The 22,545-nt window shown below is 54.7% G+C and overlaps 1 protein-coding gene across 4 annotated transcripts; it reads right to left on the bottom strand.

Moving 5' to 3' along the window:
• ARHGAP19 (Rho GTPase activating protein 19) lies at window positions 1-22,007 on the bottom strand. Of its 4 annotated transcripts, none has more exons than XM_084526616.1 (12): window positions 21,941-22,007; window positions 12,870-13,135; window positions 8,771-8,851; window positions 8,224-8,433; window positions 7,277-7,503; window positions 6,638-6,724; window positions 5,662-5,727; window positions 4,755-4,943; window positions 3,983-4,081; window positions 3,284-3,376; window positions 2,740-2,808; window positions 1-2,603 (listed from the first exon to the last, which is right to left on the bottom strand). In XM_084526616.1, exons 1-12 carry the CDS (start codon window positions 21,982-21,984, stop codon window positions 2,547-2,549), a joined length of 1,488 nt encoding a protein of 495 aa, XP_084382742.1. In that variant the 5' UTR covers window positions 21,985-22,007; the 3' UTR covers window positions 1-2,546. The 4 variants fall into 4 exon arrangements, with proteins under 4 accessions (XP_084382742.1, XP_084382743.1, XP_084382741.1 ...); XM_084526617.1 differs by lacking the exon at window positions 21,941-22,007 and adding an exon at window positions 15,322-15,379; XM_084526615.1 differs by lacking the exon at window positions 21,941-22,007 and adding an exon at window positions 15,122-15,256.
• Window positions 22,008-22,545: the final 538 nt, after the last annotated feature.

Raw genomic sequence — 22,545 nt, 5'->3', positions numbered from 1 at the left:
TTAAAAATAAAAGCATTTAATATGGGGTTTTCACATGAACACACCGAAAGGCAGCAGTCTGAAAGGGAACGCACACGGCATGTATAAATAAGAAGAAAGATTACAAGTACTTTGGAAATGACAGACTCTGGGAATGGTTAGTGGCTGCTCTGGGAGGAAGCATCCTTGTGAGGCACCACGGCGCGGGGCAGACAGATGGGGCGCATCCAGACACGACAAAACCCCCCCGGCTGTTGGGCAGTGCGAGCAGTGGGGCTGCTACAACCAAGGGGCCTCGAGGCCAGGGCCCTGCCAGCCACCTCTGTGCTCAGCACGGGCTAAAGGCAGGGCTCCGACCCCGGCACCTTCTGTTCTGAGCCTCCTGGGGACTGCCCCGTCTGCAGGCTGCACCCAGCCCTTTGCAAGGGAAGGCATCCAAGGCGGGCAGAAGGCTTGGCTGATGCACCAGCGATAGTTTATCTCAGGGCTAAGCAAGTCTCAGCTGTGCCAGAAGCCAGCAGGCTCTGAGCTGGAGCTATCAGTGAGGGGTGGCACCGGAGAGGGGAGCTACTTCCCTCCCCTCTGTACAGGAGCGGTGTATTTAGCGTGAGGGCAAGATTGCTTTGCCAAGCCAACGTCCTCAGAAACAAACACAGCCAAATGTGCCCGGGACAACGGGGAGAGGAGGGGTGGGGTGAATAAAAGCTTCACTCCATGACCGCCTTTACGGTCTCTGCTAACAGAGCTCTGCTGGGGGCTGCAGGAGCAGGGCTTTGGCTCAGCCAAACACACCGTGCCCTTCGGAGAGGAGCACAAAGACAGCCTGAGCCTCTGGAGGGAATGATTACAGACACATCCTAACAGCACGTACGGCTACCACAGCAAACAGCCTCTGCCTTTCCTGACAGCATCCTCGCCTGCCCAGTCCCTGAAGAACCAGAGCTCTTTCCTTGCTGTGACAGAGGCTCCTAACACCAGCAACTCACAATCCCACACCTACGGCCCCACTAACCCCTACGTTCTCAAGGCAGCTGCTCCACTCCGGGGTCAGGCTGGGGACAGGCACCCCAAAAACACCAGGAACATCCCTCTGGACATTGCAGCATGAGGCACGTGGCTTTGTAGCTCTTTAAAAAAAATAAAAATCCGAGTACAAACCCATGACTAACTCCAGCTAAGCTGCTCAGGGCTCCAACAGCCCCCTCTGACAGCTCTAGCCATTCAGACTGAAGTCCCTGCTCGCATCCCGATGTTCACACCTCCTGCCACCAGTTGTCTGGGAGAGCTGTCAAGGACAGAGCTCTAACTCCTGCCGGCTGCTGGTTCTTAAAGATTAGAAGACAATTATAATTGGATTCCAAAGATTATTTGCTTCACCAAGAAGGGCTGAGAAGCATTTAGACGGTTCCCTGACTGATTAAATCTCTATTTCACAGCAGTGACCCTGTGTGTCTCCTCCCAGAGAGCTTGCAGACAGGTACTTGGCAGGACTGGCTTACTGGAGCACTCCAGCTTATAACCCCACAGCTGACAGTAGCCAGCTGTGGTGGGGGGGTTATCCTGGATCTAGATGGTGTCAGCTCATTTCTGCAGCTCAGGGCAAAAAGCCCAACCTGGCTCCAGCCCTTTCTCCCCACTTAATGACTAATCAGCCAGGCACCTGACCAGCCATCCAAACGTCTGAGCCAAAGCCTTTGGCACCATTTGCAGCACATCACAAACGGTTGGAGCCCTCCCACACCTCTCACACTGCTGTGCTCTGCAGACAACCACCAGACTGCCTGCCCCAGCCACTCAGAGGCTGCCCTGCCCCAACAGCTTCTGCCAGCCTCCTGTCCCCAAAAATAAGCCCTGCTCCTCTCAGCCTCCCTGGGGAACACGAAGCAGAGCCACCCCTTGCTCACCAGGCAGAGCCAGCAGCGTGGCACTGCAGAAACACGAAGGCAGTGAGCAAGGGCTGCCTCCAGCTCAATGTGAAACGGTGATGAGAAAATGAGCCTCTCCTCTTCAATCTGGCCCCTCCTGTGCTCGGGACCATTTGTGCGCTCCGGCCCTGCAGGGACAAGGCCAGAGGGACCCCGCAGGAAGCAGAGATCCCAGCAAGCACAGAGGGCACGGCTCCAGAGGGGCACGGTGAAATGTCAGGATGCGGGTAAAGGCTGGAGTCTGCCGCTCACACTGCTAACAGAGGGAGGGAAGTGAAACCAAGCCAGTGCATTAAACACCCAGAGCAGAAAGAGCAAAGAACACGGTCTCACAACATTGCAGAGAAAGCTGGGAGTAAAACAGGGCCCCACAACGCACAGGGCTCCCCTTGTAAGCAGCTCTTCCCAGAGCCGGTAGGTCAGACATGCTGCACAGGTTTTGGTTAGATAGTGGTTTGCCCCAGAGTAGAACGAAATACGATTTATGTACAGAACGAAACAAGTCCCTGCAGCCTCTGCCAAGGTCCGGTTTCACGGGCGCTGGAGTGTTGGTAAGGGCTGCAGGCTCCCCGCTCAGTGCAGCACAGTATTCACAGCTTGCGAGGCCGGGCACTCCCCACCCGTGCGTCGGCGCGAAGCCCTTCAGAGGGACGAGGAGTCCTTGGAAAGCAGGTGGGCTCGCATGCGCCTACAGGAGTCCTGGAGCAAAGAACGACAGCCTGAGACACAGAACGCCATGCAGGAAGAGGGGGACACGCTATTATCCCCCTCAGGCACACAGCCCAGCAGGCCAGGTTCTTCCCTCACGGGAAAAACAAGTATTTGTCTCTCTCACCTCTTTCCGGCCCTCCAAAGATTTCAGTTTTGCCTGGGACGTGTGAGCTGGAGATCCACATTTCTGTAACTGGATGAGATAGGGGAATGGGAGCAGAGAGAGGAAATGAAGCATCATCCACAGCCTTCTCTGGGAGCTACCTGTACCACCAGAGAGCAGCTGCCACCCAAATCTACTCTTGGCTTTTCTGGCTCAGGGGACAGCCCTACCCGCAGGCAGCTGGCTGTGTGCAACGTGTGAGGGAGGATGTGAGGAGTAAGTGGGCACAAGGCGATGCCCCAGAGCAGCAGTGCAGATAAACCCAGAGGGACAACTCTAGAGGCGAGGCCCAGAGCTGCCACCCACGCCCTGGTGGTGCCCTTGTTAGCCCTGCACTGCTCTCCCCACAGCAGCTTCCCAAGCCTTATCTGATCACACTGAAGAAACTTGGAAACCTTGTCTTGAACAGAGAACAGCGAGCAGCCCCCCAGATCACTCAGACGGCTGCCCAAGCTGCATCCAAACTCCCTTCCACAACTTGAGCAGTGCCGGGAGCAGCTCTTACCAGGTGGATGTTCTCTTTGCTGGCTCGTTTGGGCTCCGGGGTGGTGTCCCTGCTCTTCCTCTCCACAATAACTGGGGTTCCCAAAACCTTCCTCTGCCGTAAGAAGAGAGGGCCGTTGGCTAGGGCTTAGAGTGCAGAGAGGAAAAGAAAGGGAAGGAGCAGGATGCATTGCAGATAAGCAGCTGGATGCTGGGAAAGAAAACAGGAAGCCAGGCTGGAACAAAGACTGCAAAGCAGAACCACCTGAAACACCATGCCACCAGGCTGAGCCTGCCTGGTCCTAGAGAGTCTGGGAGCCGACAGAAGGGCTGGCCAGGAGCCCAGGTTGTCAGAAGCAGGTACATGCTGCTGCAGGGCAGCCCACAGTGTGCTCACACCTATGCTAACAAGCTAGACTGCATGACCAGCTCCCTGTCGGTCCTCATCTCATCTCAGGAAGCAACCGAGCTCTCAGAAAGATGCACAGTTCCTACCACCAAGTGTTTCAGCAGAGCATCTCATGGATGATTACGCTTTATACTAGCAAGGCTTATTCTCACCGTGCTGCCTTTTCTCTCCTCAGTGGACCTGTGTTCTCTAGCAGCCAATACTTTGAACAGTCCCTACCTTCGAGGGCATCATTCAAGCCAGGGCAAGGCAAAAGCAGAGAGCAACATCAGAAACTCAGAGCAGAAAGCAGGGCTCAGAGGCTGCCTTTACCTTAATGAGGCCGCTGAAGGAGCGCGAGCGGGTACGTCGTGGTGCTGGGGGTGTGGCCGCTTCGGAGCCAGGAGTGAGAGCTGAAGGATGCTTATTAAACTAGGAGGAAACACGAGGGCAGCATCTTAGCACGGTTACTGTCACAGCTAAGCCAGCCCCTTGCTGCTGCATGCTGCCCTCTGGCTAAACCTCTGCCCGGCTTTTCCACAGCCCAAAATGGAGGAGCAGCTCGTAGGTGCTGGGAGAAGAAAAAGGAAGGTTATGCCTCCCACACAGGACTACAGGGAGCCTGGGTGCAAGGCTGCTTTATGCTCACTACCAGGTTAGCTGTTGAAGCAAAAAGGAGCTGGAGGCTAGCAGCCAGGACAGGTGCTGGCCATGTCACCCAGTCTCTGTGGAGCAGCAGGTTGGCTGGGAATGCTCACCTGAAACCAGTTCATCCCACTCTCTGCAGGCAAAAGAGGAAGGTCTTCTCCCCTCCCAAGGCAGGAAGCTCAACAAGGCCATGATCAGGACTGGGGAGCTGCTGGCTGGCATATCCCTGGCTCAAAAAGCAGCTCACAGCACAACCTGGTGCAGCAAGCTCCACTGTCAGCCACATCCATGATAGTCTTCCTCCTCCCCTGCCTTCACAGAGGTCACACTGCCCCTTACACAGCCCAGAACCCATCTCCCCAGCCTGCCCAGGACTAGGAGCAGCTCTCAAGCAGGCCCTACACGCAGAATTGTGCTGACAAGCACACCCCAAAGAGATCTTTCCTCCCCATGCTACCTGCCGAATGAGCTTTTTCTTCTTTGCAGAGTCAGGCATATTGTGGACATGGCGAAAGAGCTCCCTCAGAGCAGCCTCCGTGCGCTGCTGGGTCTCCTCCTGATGGCAGGAGTCCAGGCGGCCTCGCTTCTGAGACTTGAGGGGCTGCAGCTCCTTGGAGCCAGGAGATGTGAGCAAATCCAGGTCATCCTGGGAAAGAGGAGACAGCAGTCGCTTGCCATGCTTTAATCCAAGTGAGCCACCCATCTGAGTCAGGCTGGGCAGAGTCTCGTGAGCTGCCTCACCCCAGTGAACACACAGGGCTGTGCTTTCCCTACCCCTCTGCAGCAGCACTGCACCAGCAGGCCCCGTGCCAGGAAGAGGTGACAGCAATACAAAGGTGACCCCATTGCTTCTTCCCTCCCTTCCCGGATGCCAGCTGCAGGAGCCCTTCCAGGCCTGAGCAGAGTCAGTGCAGCTCCTGGCGACACCTTGTCCCTCTCCTGCAGCTATCAGGGACAGAAGCATTTGCTGGAGAGGCGCAGCCACCCCTTGTCTCAGTGGCAGCAGGTAGCCTTTATCCCAGCCCCTCTACCGAGCAGCCTGGCCGTGGCAGCAGATGCATCTGTCTGGAAGGCAGAGCCCTGTGAAGGAGCAGGTGCTGCACGTACTGGGCACAGGGAGCGGGTTTGCTGCTAAAGAGGTGCTGGTAGCGTTCCCCGTGCTTTTGATTAACAGATGCTCCAACTCTGCCCAATTTCCCTAATGCAGTTGCCTGCACTACCACACCATATGGCTCCCTCCGTCCTGTTCTCTAACAGATCCTCTTGCACAACTTGGTTTGCTTTCAGTCTCTTTCACTCACAAAGACCCCTTCGTAGCACCACAGCCTTTGCCCTTTCACAGAGGGCACAACTGCTGGCCTTACCTTGGATGTGTGGGCTCTGGATCCCAGGTAGTGCAGCCTGGCACACTCCCGGATGTATGCTGGGGCCTGCAACCACGAGCAAATACCATATGTATGTTTAGTGTGCTGGGCTGTGGGGCAAGGGCAGCCCCACAAAGAGCTGCTCTGCAACCACACCACACATGTACACTGCTGCTTAGGGCAAACAAGACAATGGGATTTCATATCCTCAGTGGAGTCCCTGCTCACAGTTTCCCCTTGATGCATGCAGCCAACACAAGAGGAAAACAGAACAAGAGCTGGGTTCTACGGAAGCTTTGTCCAAGCAATGCCCCCAGCTCTGAGCTGGACAACGAGGGCAGAAGGGAAGCTTTCTCTGGGAAGTCTCTCTGCAGAGGGTAGATGCCTACAGTGACCAGGAAGTCAGGAAACTGTTGCAGAAACACCTCCTTGGAGGACCTACAGACAGCCCCACGGTCCTGTCCTACCACAGCATCCCACTCTGGGCTAGACTGAGATGCCCGAGACTGCAATCTGTGCCTGTAACACCAACAGGTTGACTGCCACTCGCAGAGAAGTCCACAACAAAGTGACCCATTGTATTAGGGATGCAGCTCTAGGCAGCACTCATCCAGGACAAGCCCCTTCAGTTTCCCTTCCCTCTCAGAACTCAGAGGGAGCCTGGTCACCAACTGCCCCAAGGAGCCAGGTTTCCCAGGCGGGAAGCAGGTGCTGGGTGTCCAGCAGAGGGTGGTATTACACTGCACCGTGCTGCTGACCTGCCAAGGCACAAAGGCCACCTCCCAGCTGGCAGCCTTCTCCTGAAGCCCAGCAAAGGCTCCCTCTCACTAAAGGAACAGCTTCTTGCAGGAATCCTGCTCTCACTTCAGAAGAGAGCACCCGGAATATACCCAGACAGATCCCAGGGGGCAGGGGTAAGGGGCATTCAGTCTCACGCAGAAGGTGCATGGAGAGCAAGACCCCAAAGCACACTTACCTTGAAGAGTTTCTGCGAGTGTTTGATCATGAAGGTCACTCCATTGTTTAGCTTTGTGATATTCTCTTGCAGGTCATTTGCTGTCACCTGGCAAGGGGACACAAAGGCACAGCTGTCAGAAGGAAAGCAGGAACTGTCTCTGCTGCTGCCCTTGTTGATTCTGGGGTACAGACACAGACAGTGTCTCAGCAGGAGCTGGGCAGGCAGGGCTCAGAGCACACCAGTGAGCAGAGCTCAGAGAGCCAACACTGCTCTGAGAGGAAAGCTGACCCTACACCTCGGCCACCCAGACAACTCGGGGGCCACACAGTGCACCCACAGCACAAGCAACCATGCAGAGAGACATCTGCAAGGTTTGTGCAGAGCTGTTACTCGTAACAGCAGGTTTGTGCTGTGCTTTAAGTTTTACTGAAAAAAAGACAAAGCAACAACTGTAAAATGAAACCTGCGGTGGGTCTGGACTGAACACTAGGACCGCGTCCTGGCAGACAGCACCACCTCACCATCCCAGCCTCCAGCCCTCACACCACTGATGGTATCAGCACAACCTGCCCGTCCTGGTTCCTCCCCTGTAGGCCTGACAAGCCTCTGCTTTCTACCTTGCAAGATCCCACCACCAGATACCGAGGTTCTGCTCACATTTCTGGGCCACAGGATGTGGGGAGCGAACATGAGGGCAAGATTGTGGGCAGACATCTTGTTCTTGTCCTGCTTCTTGGCGGTCTGGTAGAGCAAATCCAGCAGCAGTTTGAGTAGGCTGCGGTTGGGTGCAGGAAGGATCAAGAAGAGCAGCTGGAGGGCTTCGATTTGGCGCTCTTTGTCCGGAGTGCTGGTCTTATTTCCCTTCTCATCAAACAGCGTCAAGTCTGCCAAATCACAGGGCTGAACATGAAGGACATGCATTCCCCCTCCGATGGCAGGCTTGTTGCAACCAGTTACCCGTCCCTCTTCACATGCAGGTCTCCTTTGAACTCCTGCACAGCTCTTTGCCTTTTGTATCCCTCCCCAGCTCCCAAACTCCCCACCTGACATCTCAATCTCCCCAAAAAACCCACAGTTGCTAAGAATTTTGATGGATTGAAGGCATGATGGAGGTTGTTCACATAAGGCAGAATCACAGAATATCCTGGTTTGGCAAGGACCACAAGGAACACTGAGTCCAGCTCCTGGCTCCACATAAGACCACCCAAAAATCAAGGTAGTTCAATAATGGTTATTAAGCACATGCTCAGTTATTAAGTTATATTAACCATTAAGTAATAATGGTTTTTAAGTACTCCCTAATTTAGGAGACCCCAGGCTTTAAACAGATGGAGACCCAGGTAACCCATGCAGGCTCTGCTCTTGAAGGCATCTTATGCTGGAGAGAGGGCTGGGCTAGGCAGGCCTGGTCTGATTCCTTAGGGTGTTCAGCTCTGGTCCTTCCAGCATCAGGTGGAGATGGCAGGAAGATTCCTTCTTACCCTGCACGTAGGATTTGCATTTCAGGATGTCCCACAGCCTAGCATGCAGCTCTTGATCACTACCAGTTTCCTAGCAGGCTGGCTCTATCCCCTCTGCTCATCACTCTTCTGTTGCTCACTCACCTGCAATTTTGAGGTGGGCATGGAAGTGCTTGTGTGTCAGCAGGGGCTCCGGTAATTCACCCAGGAACATCTTAAGCAGGGTGGCCACATCGTTGGAATGAAACTCGCCAGAGTCCAGGTCAATATCTGTACCGCTGTTCAGAGCATCCTTCAGCATCTGCTGCCTGATGCTGTTGCCTGGCACCCGAAACAAACCTTCTGCTCGTAGATCTGTTCAACAGAGGGGAGGAAAAAAGGCTACCAGTTATTCAGAGGCTGATTCCCATCCTCTTACTACACCAGTTCTCTTTCCAGAGCTTGACAGCAAACCTCAGTGAGCTGTATTAAGAGCCACGACTTCAAGCTGACTCCCATAAGCAAAAAGAATACATGCAGAGGGCGAAATAAATCAGCTTATTTGCTAGGCAATTCTGGGGAACAGGCACCTAGTCCTGCCCACAACTCCTGCTGCTGGAGAACTCGGAGCTTTCCACCCTGCCTGCACCAGAGACCTGAGGTGGGCCAGATACCCCTTGGGACAGGAAGAGAGCAAGACAGAAGCACTCACTTTTGTGCAGATACTCGATTAACTGGGAGACCTGCGCGATGCCTTCTTCTGTCAGCGGTGAGCCGAACACCACCCCTTTCTCTGCGGAACAAAAGATGAGATGTTCAAGCAGCACAGAGCACAGCAGTCACAGATTGGTCCCCACAGAACAGGATCTCAGCATGCAAAGACCACTGCCCCAAAATACTAAGGGTGAAGGTCACAAGGACCCCCCCCAGGCGTTATTTCACAAGCACTCCCAGTTAAGTCACTTTATCTCACCATGCTGTACTTACAAGAGCTTCATCATCCTGCTTCTTACCTCAGCTTAATTACAGTTTTTATCAGCTAAGGCAAACATTCTCTAGCTCCTGAAAAGAAAACAACACCAGAACAGATGCTTCAGTTTTAAAGGGCATATCATCCGCAAGCCTGGACCCTATGGAAGCAGCAGCGTGGGAAGTGTAGGTGTGACAGCCTGGGCTGCCCAGGTGCCTGACACATTGGCAAACTCCACACCTGGGAAGCAAAGCCCAGCTGAATCCTCACCGCGACTTCTCATGGAGCAGAGCAGAGAACCATGAGACTACAGGAGAGGGGAACAGGCACAAGAGGGGAGAGCAGGCATGATCCAGCTGGCTCATGCTGGCCTCCTTTACAGGGATGGGCAATCCCCAGAATTCCTAAATCTGGTGAATCTTTTCAATATCTGCTGCCCCAAGTGAAGTGCAAAGTATCAGAAGGGTGAGCAAGGAAGAACTAGAAAAAAGGGAGAGTAGCAAAGCAATGAGCTGGGCCCTGCTCCGTAAGGAGCACCAGCAGCTCCTCTCACTCCCCAGGTTTGCTGGAGCTGGCACAGATCAACCCCACAGCTCCAGTAGGGGCAGGCTCCAGCCCCAAAGGAAGAGAACAGCAACTGAGCTGAAAGGAAGGAGACTTGCATGGGAGGAAGCACTAGATGAGAAGCACGTTTAACTGACAGGTACTTGCCGAACTAGTGCAGAAAACTGCTTTGTCCAGAGGAGGACTTCCCAGTAAGTGTTTATCAAGCAGGATATTTTTTTTCTAACAAATGGAGTCTTGCTGGTGAAAGGCTTTTTCCACCAGATGCACACAGCCGGCTCTGTCCCTCTGAAAGCTCAGCTAACTCCTACAGGCTTCACCAGGAGCAGCCACAGCCCCGTGCACCACTCCTTCCCTCCCATGCACAAAGTTTTTGGCTGCAGGCAGCCAAAGAGCTGCACAGAACACACCGCACGTGCTGCCTGGCACTGAGAACTTGACCCAGGTACACAGCTGGTTTGTCCTGCCTCTCTGAGGCTTAGGCCTCAAAGAGCCTGCAGATTAAAGAAAAGAATGTTCCTCCCATCTCCACCACCAGACTGGCAGCACTGGCCACTTCCAAGGGCTGGCTGGGTGCTTCCACCCCAGCTTTCTGTGGCTGAGAACCTTCCTGCTTGTAGTTGCAACTGACAGGCAAGCTATCCATGCAGCGCGTTGGCTGGGCTGACAGAAGTTCTCCCCCCACCAGCTTTGCCTTGTTTTTTTTTTCCCCTCATAGCACATTGGGATGTGACTTGCCTTTGGTCTGCTGTACTTCAGATCTTACTGTTCGGTGGTGTTGATGTTCACAGCATGTGGGAACGACCTGGTTAACACCGTGCACTTCTCCAGCAGCCTTCCTGCACAACTAAATTTATTCCGCCTAAAGAATGTTCCACTTTCTTCCAGGACTTCTGAAATACCTGGTAAGTCACCAGGAACTCCAGCCTCCCGTTAAATCAAGAACTTTCTGACCTCCCTCTGATAAAGCACATGCTCCAGTCTTGCAGGAGAAAGGACAATGTGACCTCCTGATCCACACGTAGGATTTGAAAGGCTTGAGTGCAAAGGGAGAGAACAGTTGGCAAAAAGGTTCTTGTCCTTGAAGAAAACTAAACTCATTAGACATTCAACAGATAGAATCAATAGTGGCCAGGAAGAGGAGAGGAAAATACATCTTCTTGAGACAAGCCTGACAGATTCGATTTACTTTTGAAGTCAGAAGCTGATATCTGAATGAGAATTTGATTCTCAAAGAAACTTGAAAGAAGTGCCTGGAGAATGGATGCTGAGTTACAAAGGCTTAGATGTTATGGCACGACTGCTTCTGAAGCTAAGCAGCAGCATGAGATTGAGTTGCCTGATGCCCAAAGAAGTCGTATTTGCAGTTTGATCAGCTCTGAGCAGTATGGTCCTTGGCCTCTGGCTTTGAAGAAATAAAACCTGTTTGTTCTAGCTGGTCTATAACACGAAGGAAAACAAATGATAGCTCAAAGATGAAACACACAGTACACGAAATTGATTTTCTCCGTAGGCACAAACTCCCTTTTTTCTCAAAGTCTGGCCAGGGAGTTCGCAGACAGAGCTGTCAATGGAGGGAGACACTGCCACTGCAGCCTGGGAGCGCAGCCAGCAGGCTTGGAAACATCTGCTAGCTGTGGCTGCAGGGACACATGGCCAGGGCATGCTCTGAGTGGGGAAAGGCACAGCTCCTGGAGGGAGAGGGCGAGCAGGAGGTGTCAGGTCTGAAAGTAGGCACCAGCAGTGCTCCAGCGGAGTACAGGTAATTAAAAAAAGCTAGAGAGGGCTCACAAACCGCTGCTAGGAGGTTTTGACAAGATCAGGGAAGTTTTCTTATGCCCTAAGAAAACCATTCGGCTCAGGTACTTGTTTGTTCCAATTAACGAGTGTCTGACCATCAGGTGTCCTGCTCTCTCCTGGAACAGGGGCAGGAGCAGCACAGGTACAAGCACAGTCTAACTGCAGTCTGGGGGCAGCGTACAGACCTGTTATTCTGGAGCAGCAAGGCAGATCATGGCCATACTCACTAATTCTCACCTAAGTATGCTGAAGTACTTGATTTACAATGCTTGATTTTCCCCTGCAGTGCTGCCCAGCCCAGGGTGAGCGCTCCCGCTGGGTGCAGGGCAGAAGTCAGCACCAGAAAATTCGGCCTGAGCAATGGAGCTGCAGGGCTTGTCCTGATAAAACAAGATGGAAACTATACAAAGGACAAAAAAAAAAAAGACAAAAGAGGCCATACGCAGACACACTGGTACCCTTCTCAGAGATCCTCACAGTAGCAGAACTGCTCAAAGGAATTAGAAATGTCCAACCCCAGGCTGCCAGCATTTGAAGGCAGCTACCCACAGCTTCTCTGCCAGCAGCCAGCTGGTCTAGCTAGGAAACCACGGCAGACAGAAGGATGTGAGAGGTGCCCAGATGGAGGCAGTTTGTCTAGATGAGAGAGGTTTCACTGAACCTACAAAGAGAACCAGCATCCCCTCGGAGCGTGGGCGGAGGTGGGAGAAGGCACATACACACCTCGAACACCCTGTAAGATGTAACAAAACCAAGCAGGAACGCGAGCCAGTGAACGGGAGAGGATCCAAACACAACTGTGCTGCTCAAAAGCGAAGCTCAGACTTCTGACAAGGAGGCATGCCTCAGAAGCATGATCTCCCAAGGCTGAACCTGGGCTTGAGCAGAGCCAGGCAGCAGAGCTTTGCCACTGGCAGCTGGGACTGAGATGTGGATTGGAGCTGCATTTGGAGAGGCTCTTACCTGTTTTATAGATTTGAGCTGTACAGAAAAGACCTTCAAGACAGCTTTTACAGGAACTGAAGGAGACAGCAGGCACTGAGTGAAGTCAGTGGCCTGGAAAACCCAGGCATTACCGTTCTTCACAGAACCTGGTGTTCTCAACCTTTATTAATACTCATGAAGAGTTATTAATACTCACTCATGAAGAAAGCCAATGAGCTAAGGAAAACAGAGCAGGGACTGCCACAGACAAAGTCAAGCATGCTGCATGCAGAGACAAAGCCACCTTGGCATGCCGTGGAAGAACCTGCGGTTTGTTCAGACACACCTCTCCAGCTCTGCACTATCCACACCAGGAGCACGCAGGGACACAAACACATCTCTGTGGTTTGTGCTGGAATCCCCAGGGATCACCACCAGCAGTATCAGGCTCAGAAGAACGGGTCTCTGCTGGGAGTTATGTAAACTATGGGTAACAGAGGATAACTGTCAGCATCACCCTGAAGGTGGGTGCCAGGTGTCACACCATGCTCACCTTTGCGTTTCAAAGACATCAAGGAACGAAAGAATCCCGAAGCTGTGCTGTTTGCCCCAGGCAGCTTTGGGTCTTCCTCTCCCATCAGCTGGGCCAGCTCTGCCCCAGGCAGGTCGATGAGCCTGGTGATGTTGCTGACAACCAGCTCTGTGAACACCTCCGGCTTTTCATGGCGCAGCTTTTCCACGAAGAAGTCAGGATTGAAGATGATGGGCTGGCTGCGGAGGGAGGAGTCATTGCAAATGACAAGGTTGCAGATGGCATCACTAGGAAACAAAAAAAGAGAAGGAGAAAAAAATAAAGCAACTCATCACTTGTACAGCCAGCTGGTGTGCCCCAGAGGAGACATCTGCTGACACAGGAGCTACCAGTCTATACCACCAGCACTGTCTGTCTTTGGTGAGCGTTCAGCACCATGAGATTACGTTTCCCTTTGGAGCTAAAACATTTCTGGGCTGTTTGCACAACGCAGCCATGCCTGGCACTCCACGGTGTGATGGCCAAATACAACGCCCAACCAAAGAAACTCACTGCATCCACATCCTCCTAGCGCAGGCAGCAATGACATCCAACATTTTACATCAAATTACCACCCTCAGTCATAAATAAGTTTGGTGCTGTCTCCTTTCCTCCCAGAAATTCACTCCCAGTGGCCTGAAATTCTAAATCCCAATCTAAATATGTTCCTGGCCAGCTCACACCCAGCAGTTCCCGTTGCTGTCCCAACCTCACTACCCTTCTAGCGACAAATAGGAAGTCGCCTTGCCCTGGGACTCTTTTTAGGACCATGATTTTGTCACAGCACTGGCTCACAGTACTGCTAGGGATCCAGGTGACAAGCTGCCAACATTTTTGCTGTCCACCAGCCACCGTAACTGCCCAGCTGTGCACTCCCAGCCTGGAGCAAGTGTGAACCCATCAGTGCTAGGACAAGCCACTTGAGATCAGTTCTGTAGGATCTTCTCACTGGGAAGAGCCTGGCCCCATCCCCTTGACACCCTCCGTTCAGATACACACTGAGCAGTCCCCCTGAGCCTCCTCTTCTCTGTGCCAGCTCCCTATCCCCTTCCCCATATGGGACGCCCCCATCCCTTAGCCATTTTAGCAGCCCTTCACTGAACTCGCCCCAGGAGCTCCACGTCTCTCTTGCCTTTTCTTCAGGCTGTTTTTAATCTGACCTCCCAGTTCTCTGCTGCCACCCACCTTCTCCAGCTTGACAGCTTTTCACGTGGCATGGGAAAAGGGATGCACCCGAGACGCTGCTCTGCCGAGGGTTATCTGCAACAGGTACTTAGCCCTGGCAGAGGTTAGGCAAAGCACATTGCCCATGTCTAAAAATAAAGTTATCAAAGAGATCCCGGTTTAATCAGCACTTCACTGTGCTCACGCTGAACTCAGCCCCATTTCCACCTACCTCTAGGTCTTTCATCACCACCTTCCCACCACCTTCTCAAAGGCTCGCACACTTCTGAAGCCGTGCCCAGAGGCTGGCGCCTCCCTTGCCTCTCCTCTCCCTCTTTTAAGTAAAAGTGAGGATTGGTGTCACGAATCCCCAGTCACAAGCTCCTGCCACGATGCCCCACTTGGCTGCAAAGCCTCCCTGTCCCAGGAGGCTGCCCACCGCCCGGCTCGCGCACACTGCCTGCTTTCACTCGCTGACATTTCCAGTCCCACCAGCTTTTTCCTTCGAGTTAGAAATGCGCTGAAATCACGGGACACCGGGCGCTCAGCAGCACTTGCGCCGTGAGAACCCCCCCAAACCCTTCTCCCCCTGCCAGCGCTCCCCGCGGATGCCTGAGGCTCCTTCGGGAGGCTGGAGGGGAGGAAGGTCTGCGAGGCAGACGGCGCGGCAGGCTGCCAGGCCAGCCAGCGTTTCGGAGAGCTCCGCAGGGTTCCCAGCTGCACCGCTCGCAGCGGCCTGGGGAGCACGCTGCCGACTCCAACTGGGGGCCACATTTTCCCCAGCACCTCCCAGCGCGTTTTTCAGCACTTTGTTCGACGCCATAAATCAGGACCGAAAACGCATCGGCTCGATCCCCGCTGCCAAAAAGCGGCCGTCCATCAACCCGACCATCCCTGCGTGTCATCGCGTGGGGCTGTGACACAGCAGCAGTGCCAGCCCCCAGCCCCACCACCCCTCCTCCCGTGGCACCGCAGCCCCCGAGCGGGGTCAGTAGCGGGTGGACAGGCCCAGAGACCCCGCCGGCAGCGATCCCGCTCGCTGTCTCCCCACAGGGAGGATTTGCAAATACCCCGCAGCGGTTACATGGAGCAGCACGGACGGTCTGCGCCCCCCGGCCATCAGACAGCTCGGTTCGGAGGAAGGAAATCAAACAATGTCGTCAGCTAGAGCTGACCGGCGGGACTCCTCTGCGCAGCCGGCGTTCGGGCTGCTCAAGGTTTAGCGACGTTTACTGCGAGAAAAGAAATAGAAAAAAAGTAAATTTCTTACATGAGTGCTGAGAGCTTTTGGAGAGGCATTAGGAAGCAGAGACGGGGGAAAGAACTTGCTCCTTGTTTGCAGCAACAAAAGAAACCTGCCTGTCCCAGCACAGCCTATGCAAATCCCACGCATGCTACGAGACACAAGGGCGCATTATTGGGGCTGAAAGGCCCCCTTGGCACACACTGGGCATCAGCCTTCACGCAGAGACAAAACAGAAAAGAAAAGCTGGACAAATTGATTCATGTCTCTTGCCAAAGGCTGCGTAGCTGGAGTTTAACGGCAAATAACTCCTACATGGAAACCGGGGCTCTGAATCAGGAGCGGAGGGCATTAAGTGCTCTCCACCTGTATCTAAGAGGGGTCCACAAAGCAGCCCCAAACCTACGGGTTTGCCATGAGGAAAGCCGTGCAAACGCGTTCCCAGCAGCGGCACCAGCGGGACAATACCGATGTCCCCTAACCGCACAGCCCCGTGCCCAGGAGCCTTGCTCGAGACGCTCCCAGCCCCTGCCTCTCCCACTTTTAGGTCATTTCAAAGGTTAAACACAGCCTGCGAGCTGGGAACAGCCCCGTCCCTTGCCGCTTGCCACAATGGCTGTGCCACCATGTGCCGCTCTCCCGCTCCCACTCTGCCTGCCGCAGCTGGGACCAGCCCCGTGCGCCCCCATTGTGGCGCTGCGAGGAGCCACTTCGTTCTGAGAGGTCACTTTATTAGCACGGAAAATTTGCCTTTGTGCCGTTATTGCTAATCAAAATGGAAATGCGGAGCACCCCCCCCGTTTCTGAAGCCCCCACCGGCTCCCCGCACAATAACCCTGCCAATCCTCGGTGCCGCGCACACCACAACCTTCGGAGAGCCGTGTGCCCCATCTGCTGCTTTCCCCTTAAAAAAGGAAGATGGATGCACTCTGCCTACACTCAGTTTATGTAACAGCAGCAAAGGGGAGACAAACAGTTATTCAGGGAGGTTTTTCGCTATTTTTTGTCCTTTAGCTCGCAAGTGGAGATGTATTTTTAGCCGCCGTGAGCTCGGATCGCTTTCCGACACGTCGAAAGGCAAAATAAAGGGCTAAATACACGTAGCTTCCTCTCTGATCCCATGAATAAAGTCAAATCCCAATGAATAATAAAACCTTGTACTAATAGGGTTGTGATTAAGACAGCAGATTAAAAAAAATGGGCCCTACATTGTGCCGAGCTTCTTGCCATTCTCACATCTTTCCGGAGCGAAGCCTGTGATCCCGGGCAAGCCACAAAGCAAGCTGTCTGTCACCGCCGGCCTTCTGCCTTCAGGCATGACAGCCCCATCATTTCATGGGGAGCGGATGGCACAGGAGGTCAAAATCGTGATGGATCAATTAATCCCTAAGGTAACTAGAGCCCATCCGGGGAAATGTCTTGGAAACGAGGACAAAAATGAGGTTTTAAGTGGCAAAACCTGGTGGCTGAACCTGCGGGTAGGAGCTCTGCAAGCAGGCAAATTAGCTCGCGTGGAAGCAAGCTTGCATTCGGCTAGGTGAGACCTGCTGTTTTAGCAGCTTTTGCAGGTTTTTTTTTTAATTGTTCCGACTCCATGCATGTGAAGGCAGAACCAGATGCAAGCAGCATGAAATAGAGCATAAAGAGAACGTGAGCCAGGAAAGGGAAGGAAGGGGTACCTCTGGGGCAAGCATTAGCCGTGTCTGCCTAGCTGGGGAAGAGCTGCACGCTGCTGATGTGCCGAATTGGGTGGGCACAATCATCCCCAGTGCCATTTTGTGCGCCTTGCACGGTGTCACCAAAAAGCAAACACCTCCCTCACACCACAGCACAGCCTCACCACGGAGGAGTAACGGGATTAAGGAGCTGCTGAGAATAAGGCAGATAATGGAGGAAAATCTCCCCGTATAATCACCAAACCTTTGGGCTGAGAAACAGGCAGGCTACCGCCGAGCAGCGAGCGCGGCGCGATAAGCAGCCGGGGAGTGCAGGGAGCGAGAGCCTCTTCGGCTGGCTGAGCACAAAGGGAGCCGGGATGGATGCAGGCTCATGGTTCCCCGGGGAGGGAGCAGGAGCACCGCTCCCGCGCCCTGCCGGGGTAAGGAATCAATTACTGAGGCTGGCTGAAGGCCGTGCTCCGGAGCCCGAGAGGAGCCAGCCCAGATTCCGCCACGAGATGAAAGAAGCGGAGTGGAGCTATGCGGAGTCGCTTTCAGAACAAAAGGAAGAGCAGACAAATTATTTCCTACATTAAAAAAATAAATAAATAAAAATTAAAAGATCCCTAAAGGGAACAGACTGCGGGGCCATGAGAAGTGACTCCGCAGTTCGGGGTGTTTTGAGGACTGCACTTCAGGCTGACATTCTCGCAGGGCAGCCTAACAAAGATCGCATTCAGCCCTCCCATTCAGCGCGGCAACTCTTCCCGGGGTGACCGATTCTCCTCCGAGAAATGTCAAGAAAAACACGCCACGGTTTCTGCCTCGGGTTGTGCTCGTAAGGCCCGTGAGGGCAAAGAGCCCTTTGTGATGGGCGCAGAGCGCGCAGCACAGCGGGTGCCAAGCCTTGACCGCTGTTCCTAGACTTAATCCGAGCGAGCCATAATAGCAAACACCGCCTGCTTTAATTGCTGCTTTGCTTTCTTCACCCCCAAACAGCTAACACGGAGCGAATCAGCCTTTTGGCTACGGGAATCAGATAATAATATACAATTTAAACAGCAGGGAGGCGGGGAACAAAGCTGCTATTATGCGCCAGCAGCCTGTGCTGGACAACCTGCAACTAAGGCGACGCCCGGCCATCTTTCGGACATCGGGTAAATTGGCCGTCCACATCCCTGCTGCAACCCGCAAATTCCAATCCTGCCTCAGCAAAGGCCTCGGCAACATCAGCTGCACATCTGTGGTGCGCAGCCGAGACAGGCAGACCTACCTGGGGGGATAAAAGGGCTTTGGGGAGTGTGCCTTGGAAGAAGCTGGGAGCGCAACGCGGTACGAGCCAGGCTGCAGCAGCCAGACAGCTTTGTACATGGGAAGCGTCGGGAAATTTACATTTACAGCGTGATTTTCTCCGAGTTTGACCTCAGTGAATTCTTTTATGGCATTTTTCAGAAGGTCCACAGGAAGATTGTGATGTGGCCGAAGCAGTACTTCAATCGGCCGCCGGCACAACATCAGAGCACCCGGATGCCTTCTGGTCCTAAAAGGAGACAAACTGAAAGGGAAGACAAACTCAAAGGCACCCCGGAGGAGCTGAAGGCTCATCACAGCGCTCCTCAGCCAGCAGGTGATCCCGCAGCGCGCCCAGGGCTCCGCAGACACACCGAAACCCCGCGATTTTGCATGAGGGATTTGCAAGTTGGTGCGTCTGCCCTAGCGCAGCTTTAAATAAATAACAACCCTGTCCTTCTGCCTCTCGACGCGGCACCAAGTTTGTAAATGTCTTTATTTTAATGTAAGCCCCTCCAGGAAGCAGCTCGAAAGGAGCAGCCTCAGATCCAATCACGGTTTCAGTGAAGCCGGCACCAAAACGGAGCCTTTTCAGGCAGCAGCTGCCTCGCCTCATTACTGCTCCTTTCACTTTTATCGCTGGGGCACCGGGAACCTCAGTCACAGCTGGGGACTCCGCTGTGCTCCGTGCTGTACAAACACAGAACAAAGGCACTACCCCGTCTTCAGAGGGCTAGAGCTGAAATGAATGCTGGAGGGACGGAAGAGAGGAGGAATCCCAAGAGGAGAGGCAGTGCTATCAGTCAGCGTGACTGATAACTCAACTCCGCCAGCTTTTCTGGAGGCACTGTTAAAAAGGAGGGCGAGGAAGGACGGGGGAAATAATCAGGTCACGCTGCAGACGTTTAGAGAAAAGCCAACTTGTGCACGAGGGCGGCGTGGGGCTGTGCACAAAGCAGCGGGTCCGAGACACGTCGTGCAGGGTGATGGGACGCGGGGAGCGAGCCGAGGCAGCCTGAGAGCCCCCTGCAGCCCCTTCCCATCGCCCAGAGGCATCCTGCCCGCCTTGGAGAAGGTCACCGGGTCCTGGGGCTGGGGGCTGTCACCAGAGGGCGAACACCAGCCAGGCCCACCTGCCATGGTACGTACCCACACGTGCTGCAGGCGCTGCTCCTTGGAAGAGCTGACATTAGCTTGATTGTTCTTTTAATGCCTCCAGCATTTAAATTGCACAAATTTGTTAAAAAAAAAAAAAAAAAAAAAAAAAAAAAAAAAAAAAAAGGTTAAGTCCCTTTGATACACTTTAAAACACCCATGACCACTGCCAGCTCCCACCTCAGGTGGGAAGGGTTTGTACAAGCAGAAGCTGGTGCAGTTTTCTCTGTGTAGCTATAACCGTGACATGGTGCATCTCTTTTGTTGTTTCCCTTTCCTGACGTGCCATTTGCTTTGGGAACACCGCCCCGCAGACCTGAGTTTTTCAGCAGACCACTTGGCACCACGGCGGGGACCTGCCAGGGCTGCTGCCTCCCACATCCAGCGCAGGATGTCAAAGCCCTTCTCACCAGAAAGCCCCCGCAGACACCACGGAGCAGGGCAGGGGCCACGTCCCAGGTTCCAGATGTGTAAAATCCCACAAGCTGGAGCAGCGACGAGGCTCACCTGGATACGTGCCAGCCCTCCAGTAAGCCGCTGACATCTGGCCGGGGCTACGAGGCGCACAGAGAGGCAGGAGCTGTGCCAATAAACCAACTCCCCCAGCCCAGCAGAGCAGGAGCCTGCCAGGGGGAATTTGGGGCAGGCTAGGATGTCAGAAGCTGGATGCAGCCCGCTCCTCCACAGCTCGCAGGGCTGCAGAATGCCCGTGTGGAAGCCCCAAGGAGTCATTCCAGCATCCTGCCTGAACTCCAGCTAAAACAAAACGGGAAACCAATGCTGGCTCCCCTGAGAACACGCAGCCTCTGCAAAATCAGCGCTGCCACGCTACTGCTCGAGAAGAAAGGATGTTTCTGGACGGACTCCAAATTATTAGAGGTTTACAGGCCAAAAGCAAACATATTAGAAGTTTTTGTTAGCCAGCTGGCAGGCAATTATTTAAGCAGCTTATCGCATTCCCCGCTATCTGCAGTTTCTGAACAGCAAAAAATATTTGCGAGGAAACTCTAGATAGCTTTATGTGATTACCTAGCGCAGGGGTGAGAAAGGCCAAGAGCCAGGGAGCGAGGCTGGGACCCTGCAGCCGTGTTTGTACCCATGGCCTCAGCGCTGCCCAGGCTCTACACCACGTGTTCCCAAGAGGAACATGACTTTGGTGCGATCACTAAGCACGAGCCATCGCTCCCACCCTGGCGTCTCCTTCCCGTCTGCCTGTGCCTCTTGTGAAAGCCCCAGACGCTGCAGCCCGCTGCCCTCTGGGACAAGGGATTCGGCTTCCAGCATCCCGGCTGCACCGAGGCACCTTTCAGCAGCGCTGGTGAAGCCCAGGGGCATTTCCATATGCATGCGAATGCGCACACAGCGCCCGGGCGATGAGTGGGCTGGCAAGGAGACCCAGACGCTGCTCTGGGAGATGTGGGCAAGCCGCTCTCCCCCTTCAGACAAACACACAATCGACTGAAGTGCAGCAGAACAAGGATCCCGTTGTCCGAGCCCATCCCAGGCCCTGGATGGGAACAGGAGGGGGTGTCACATGCAAACATACAAAAATACTGCAAGGGCAAGGCGGCCTTGTGTCGGGGTCGGGGTGCGTGGCTACGAGGGCTGGATTAAACGCAAGGCTGAGCCTCGCCAATTTGAGCGAGGGCTGCGGGGAAGGGAACGTCTGAATAAGCTGCTCCCTGCCTGTGGATGAAAGCGGCCGTGTGTTCGGGCTCGGCTTTCACAGCCAGCCCAGCCCTTCCTCCGTGACCCTCAGCAAGTCGCTTCGACTTTTTGCCATGAAGTCAGGCTTCCAGTGAACATATTCTGGCCTGCAGCAGGACACAGAGGGCAATTGTCCCCTCTCTCAGGGCCTGTTTACGACGTGAGCTGTGCTCCAGCTGCTGTGGGACGCTGCCCAGAGGCTTTTTTCCAGAACAGCCCGCATCCAGGCGGGGGGCTGGACACCTCCCCGCTCAGCCACCCTGCCACATGGGATGGGCGACACGAGCACTGCGTTGGGCTTTAAACGTACTCCTTGATCCCTAGATGTACTCGCTGAGCCTCAGGTGTATTTCACAGGAGGGCTGATGTGGGAAGAGCCCTCTCAAGTCCTGCCCAGCAGGATCACCTACAGCATGTCGTGCAGGATGGCACCCAGGCGGGTTTTGGGTATCTGCAGGGAAGAAGACCCCCAAAATCTCTCCGGCAGCCTGCCCAGCGCTCGGTAAGGCAGCGTTAGCACTGCTTGTGGGGAGCTGGAGCCTCCCGTCCTGATGCTGGGCAATGCTGAGCAGAGACCGGGCGCATCCCCTGGGCGTTTTAGGCCCTCATACACGCCCCTAGACGCTTATATGCGCCCGGACACCCTGTAAGCCCTCAGGACATTGACCCCGCAGCAGCCGGGGCTGCAGACGGACGGACACCGCCTCTCGTCTCCCGTCCGTGCCAGCTGCCGCCCGCCCTTCCCGCAGGACGAAGCAAAACGGGGACCAAATCGTAAAAAATTTGAGGAAAAAAACCCCGAAAGCAGCGGCCGCTCTGCCCCCCCCCGCTCCTACCTGCGGCCGCCCCGCCCGCCGGCTGCCGGCGCTCCCGCCGCCATTTCAGCTCATACCTGCCGCCCCGCCTCCCCATTGGCCCGCCGCAACACCCGCGGGCCCGCCCCCCTCCTGGATCCCGCTCTGTCATTGGCTGCGGGCGGAGGCGCCCCGCCGCCGTTGGTCGGTTCGAACGAGCACTGGGCCAACGAACGCGCGCGGCGGCGCAACGGATACCGCCCCCCCGCGCGCGGGGCACGCTGGGAGTTGTAGGCGGGAGAGAGGTGGAGGGGCGAGGAGGCTGAGGGCCATTTTGCCTGGGGCCGAGCATCCCCTGGGGCTGGGATGCGGGGTGAGCCCGCACGGCGCCAGGAAGCGGCCAGGAGGCTGCTCGCTGCCTGCAGGGCCGCCACCTGCCAGCCTGGGGCTGTGCGCGGAGCTGTGGCGGTAGCACTCAGTACCCGCACACCCGACAGCCCAAGTTTTAGCATTCAGTATAAAAATGTACACGGCTGCCCTCCTAAGGGAACTTTAAAACGTGGTTTATAAGCAAATTGTGCAGTAGGACCTGCCCCGGCCTGCAGAGACAACACGGTGCTGCAGAAGCACCCATAAACCCCAATGCC

This window comes from Aythya ferina (genome assembly GCF_964211825.1).
Source record: "Aythya ferina genome assembly, chromosome: 7".
In the NCBI taxonomy this organism is placed as follows: Eukaryota; Metazoa; Chordata; class Aves; order Anseriformes; family Anatidae; genus Aythya; species Aythya ferina.
The sequence above is the reverse complement of the archived record's forward strand: the minus strand, read 5'-3'. Positions and strand labels throughout refer to the sequence as shown.

Excerpts from the sequence above, each read along its gene's own strand:
- ARHGAP19 (XM_084526615.1), bottom strand. The coding sequence starts at position 15,171 with ATGGCCGGGGGGCGCAGACCGTCCGTGCTGCTCCATGTAACCGCTGCG. Across the intron at positions 13,136-15,121 it reads CTCCATGTAACCGCTGCGGG|TGATGCCATCTGCAACCTTG; the intron begins GTATTTGCAAAT and ends TTTGTTTCCTAG. Across the intron at positions 4,082-4,754 it reads AGAAAAAGCTCATTCGGCAG|TTTAATAAGCATCCTTCAGC; the intron begins GTAGCATGGGGA and ends GTTTCCTCCTAG.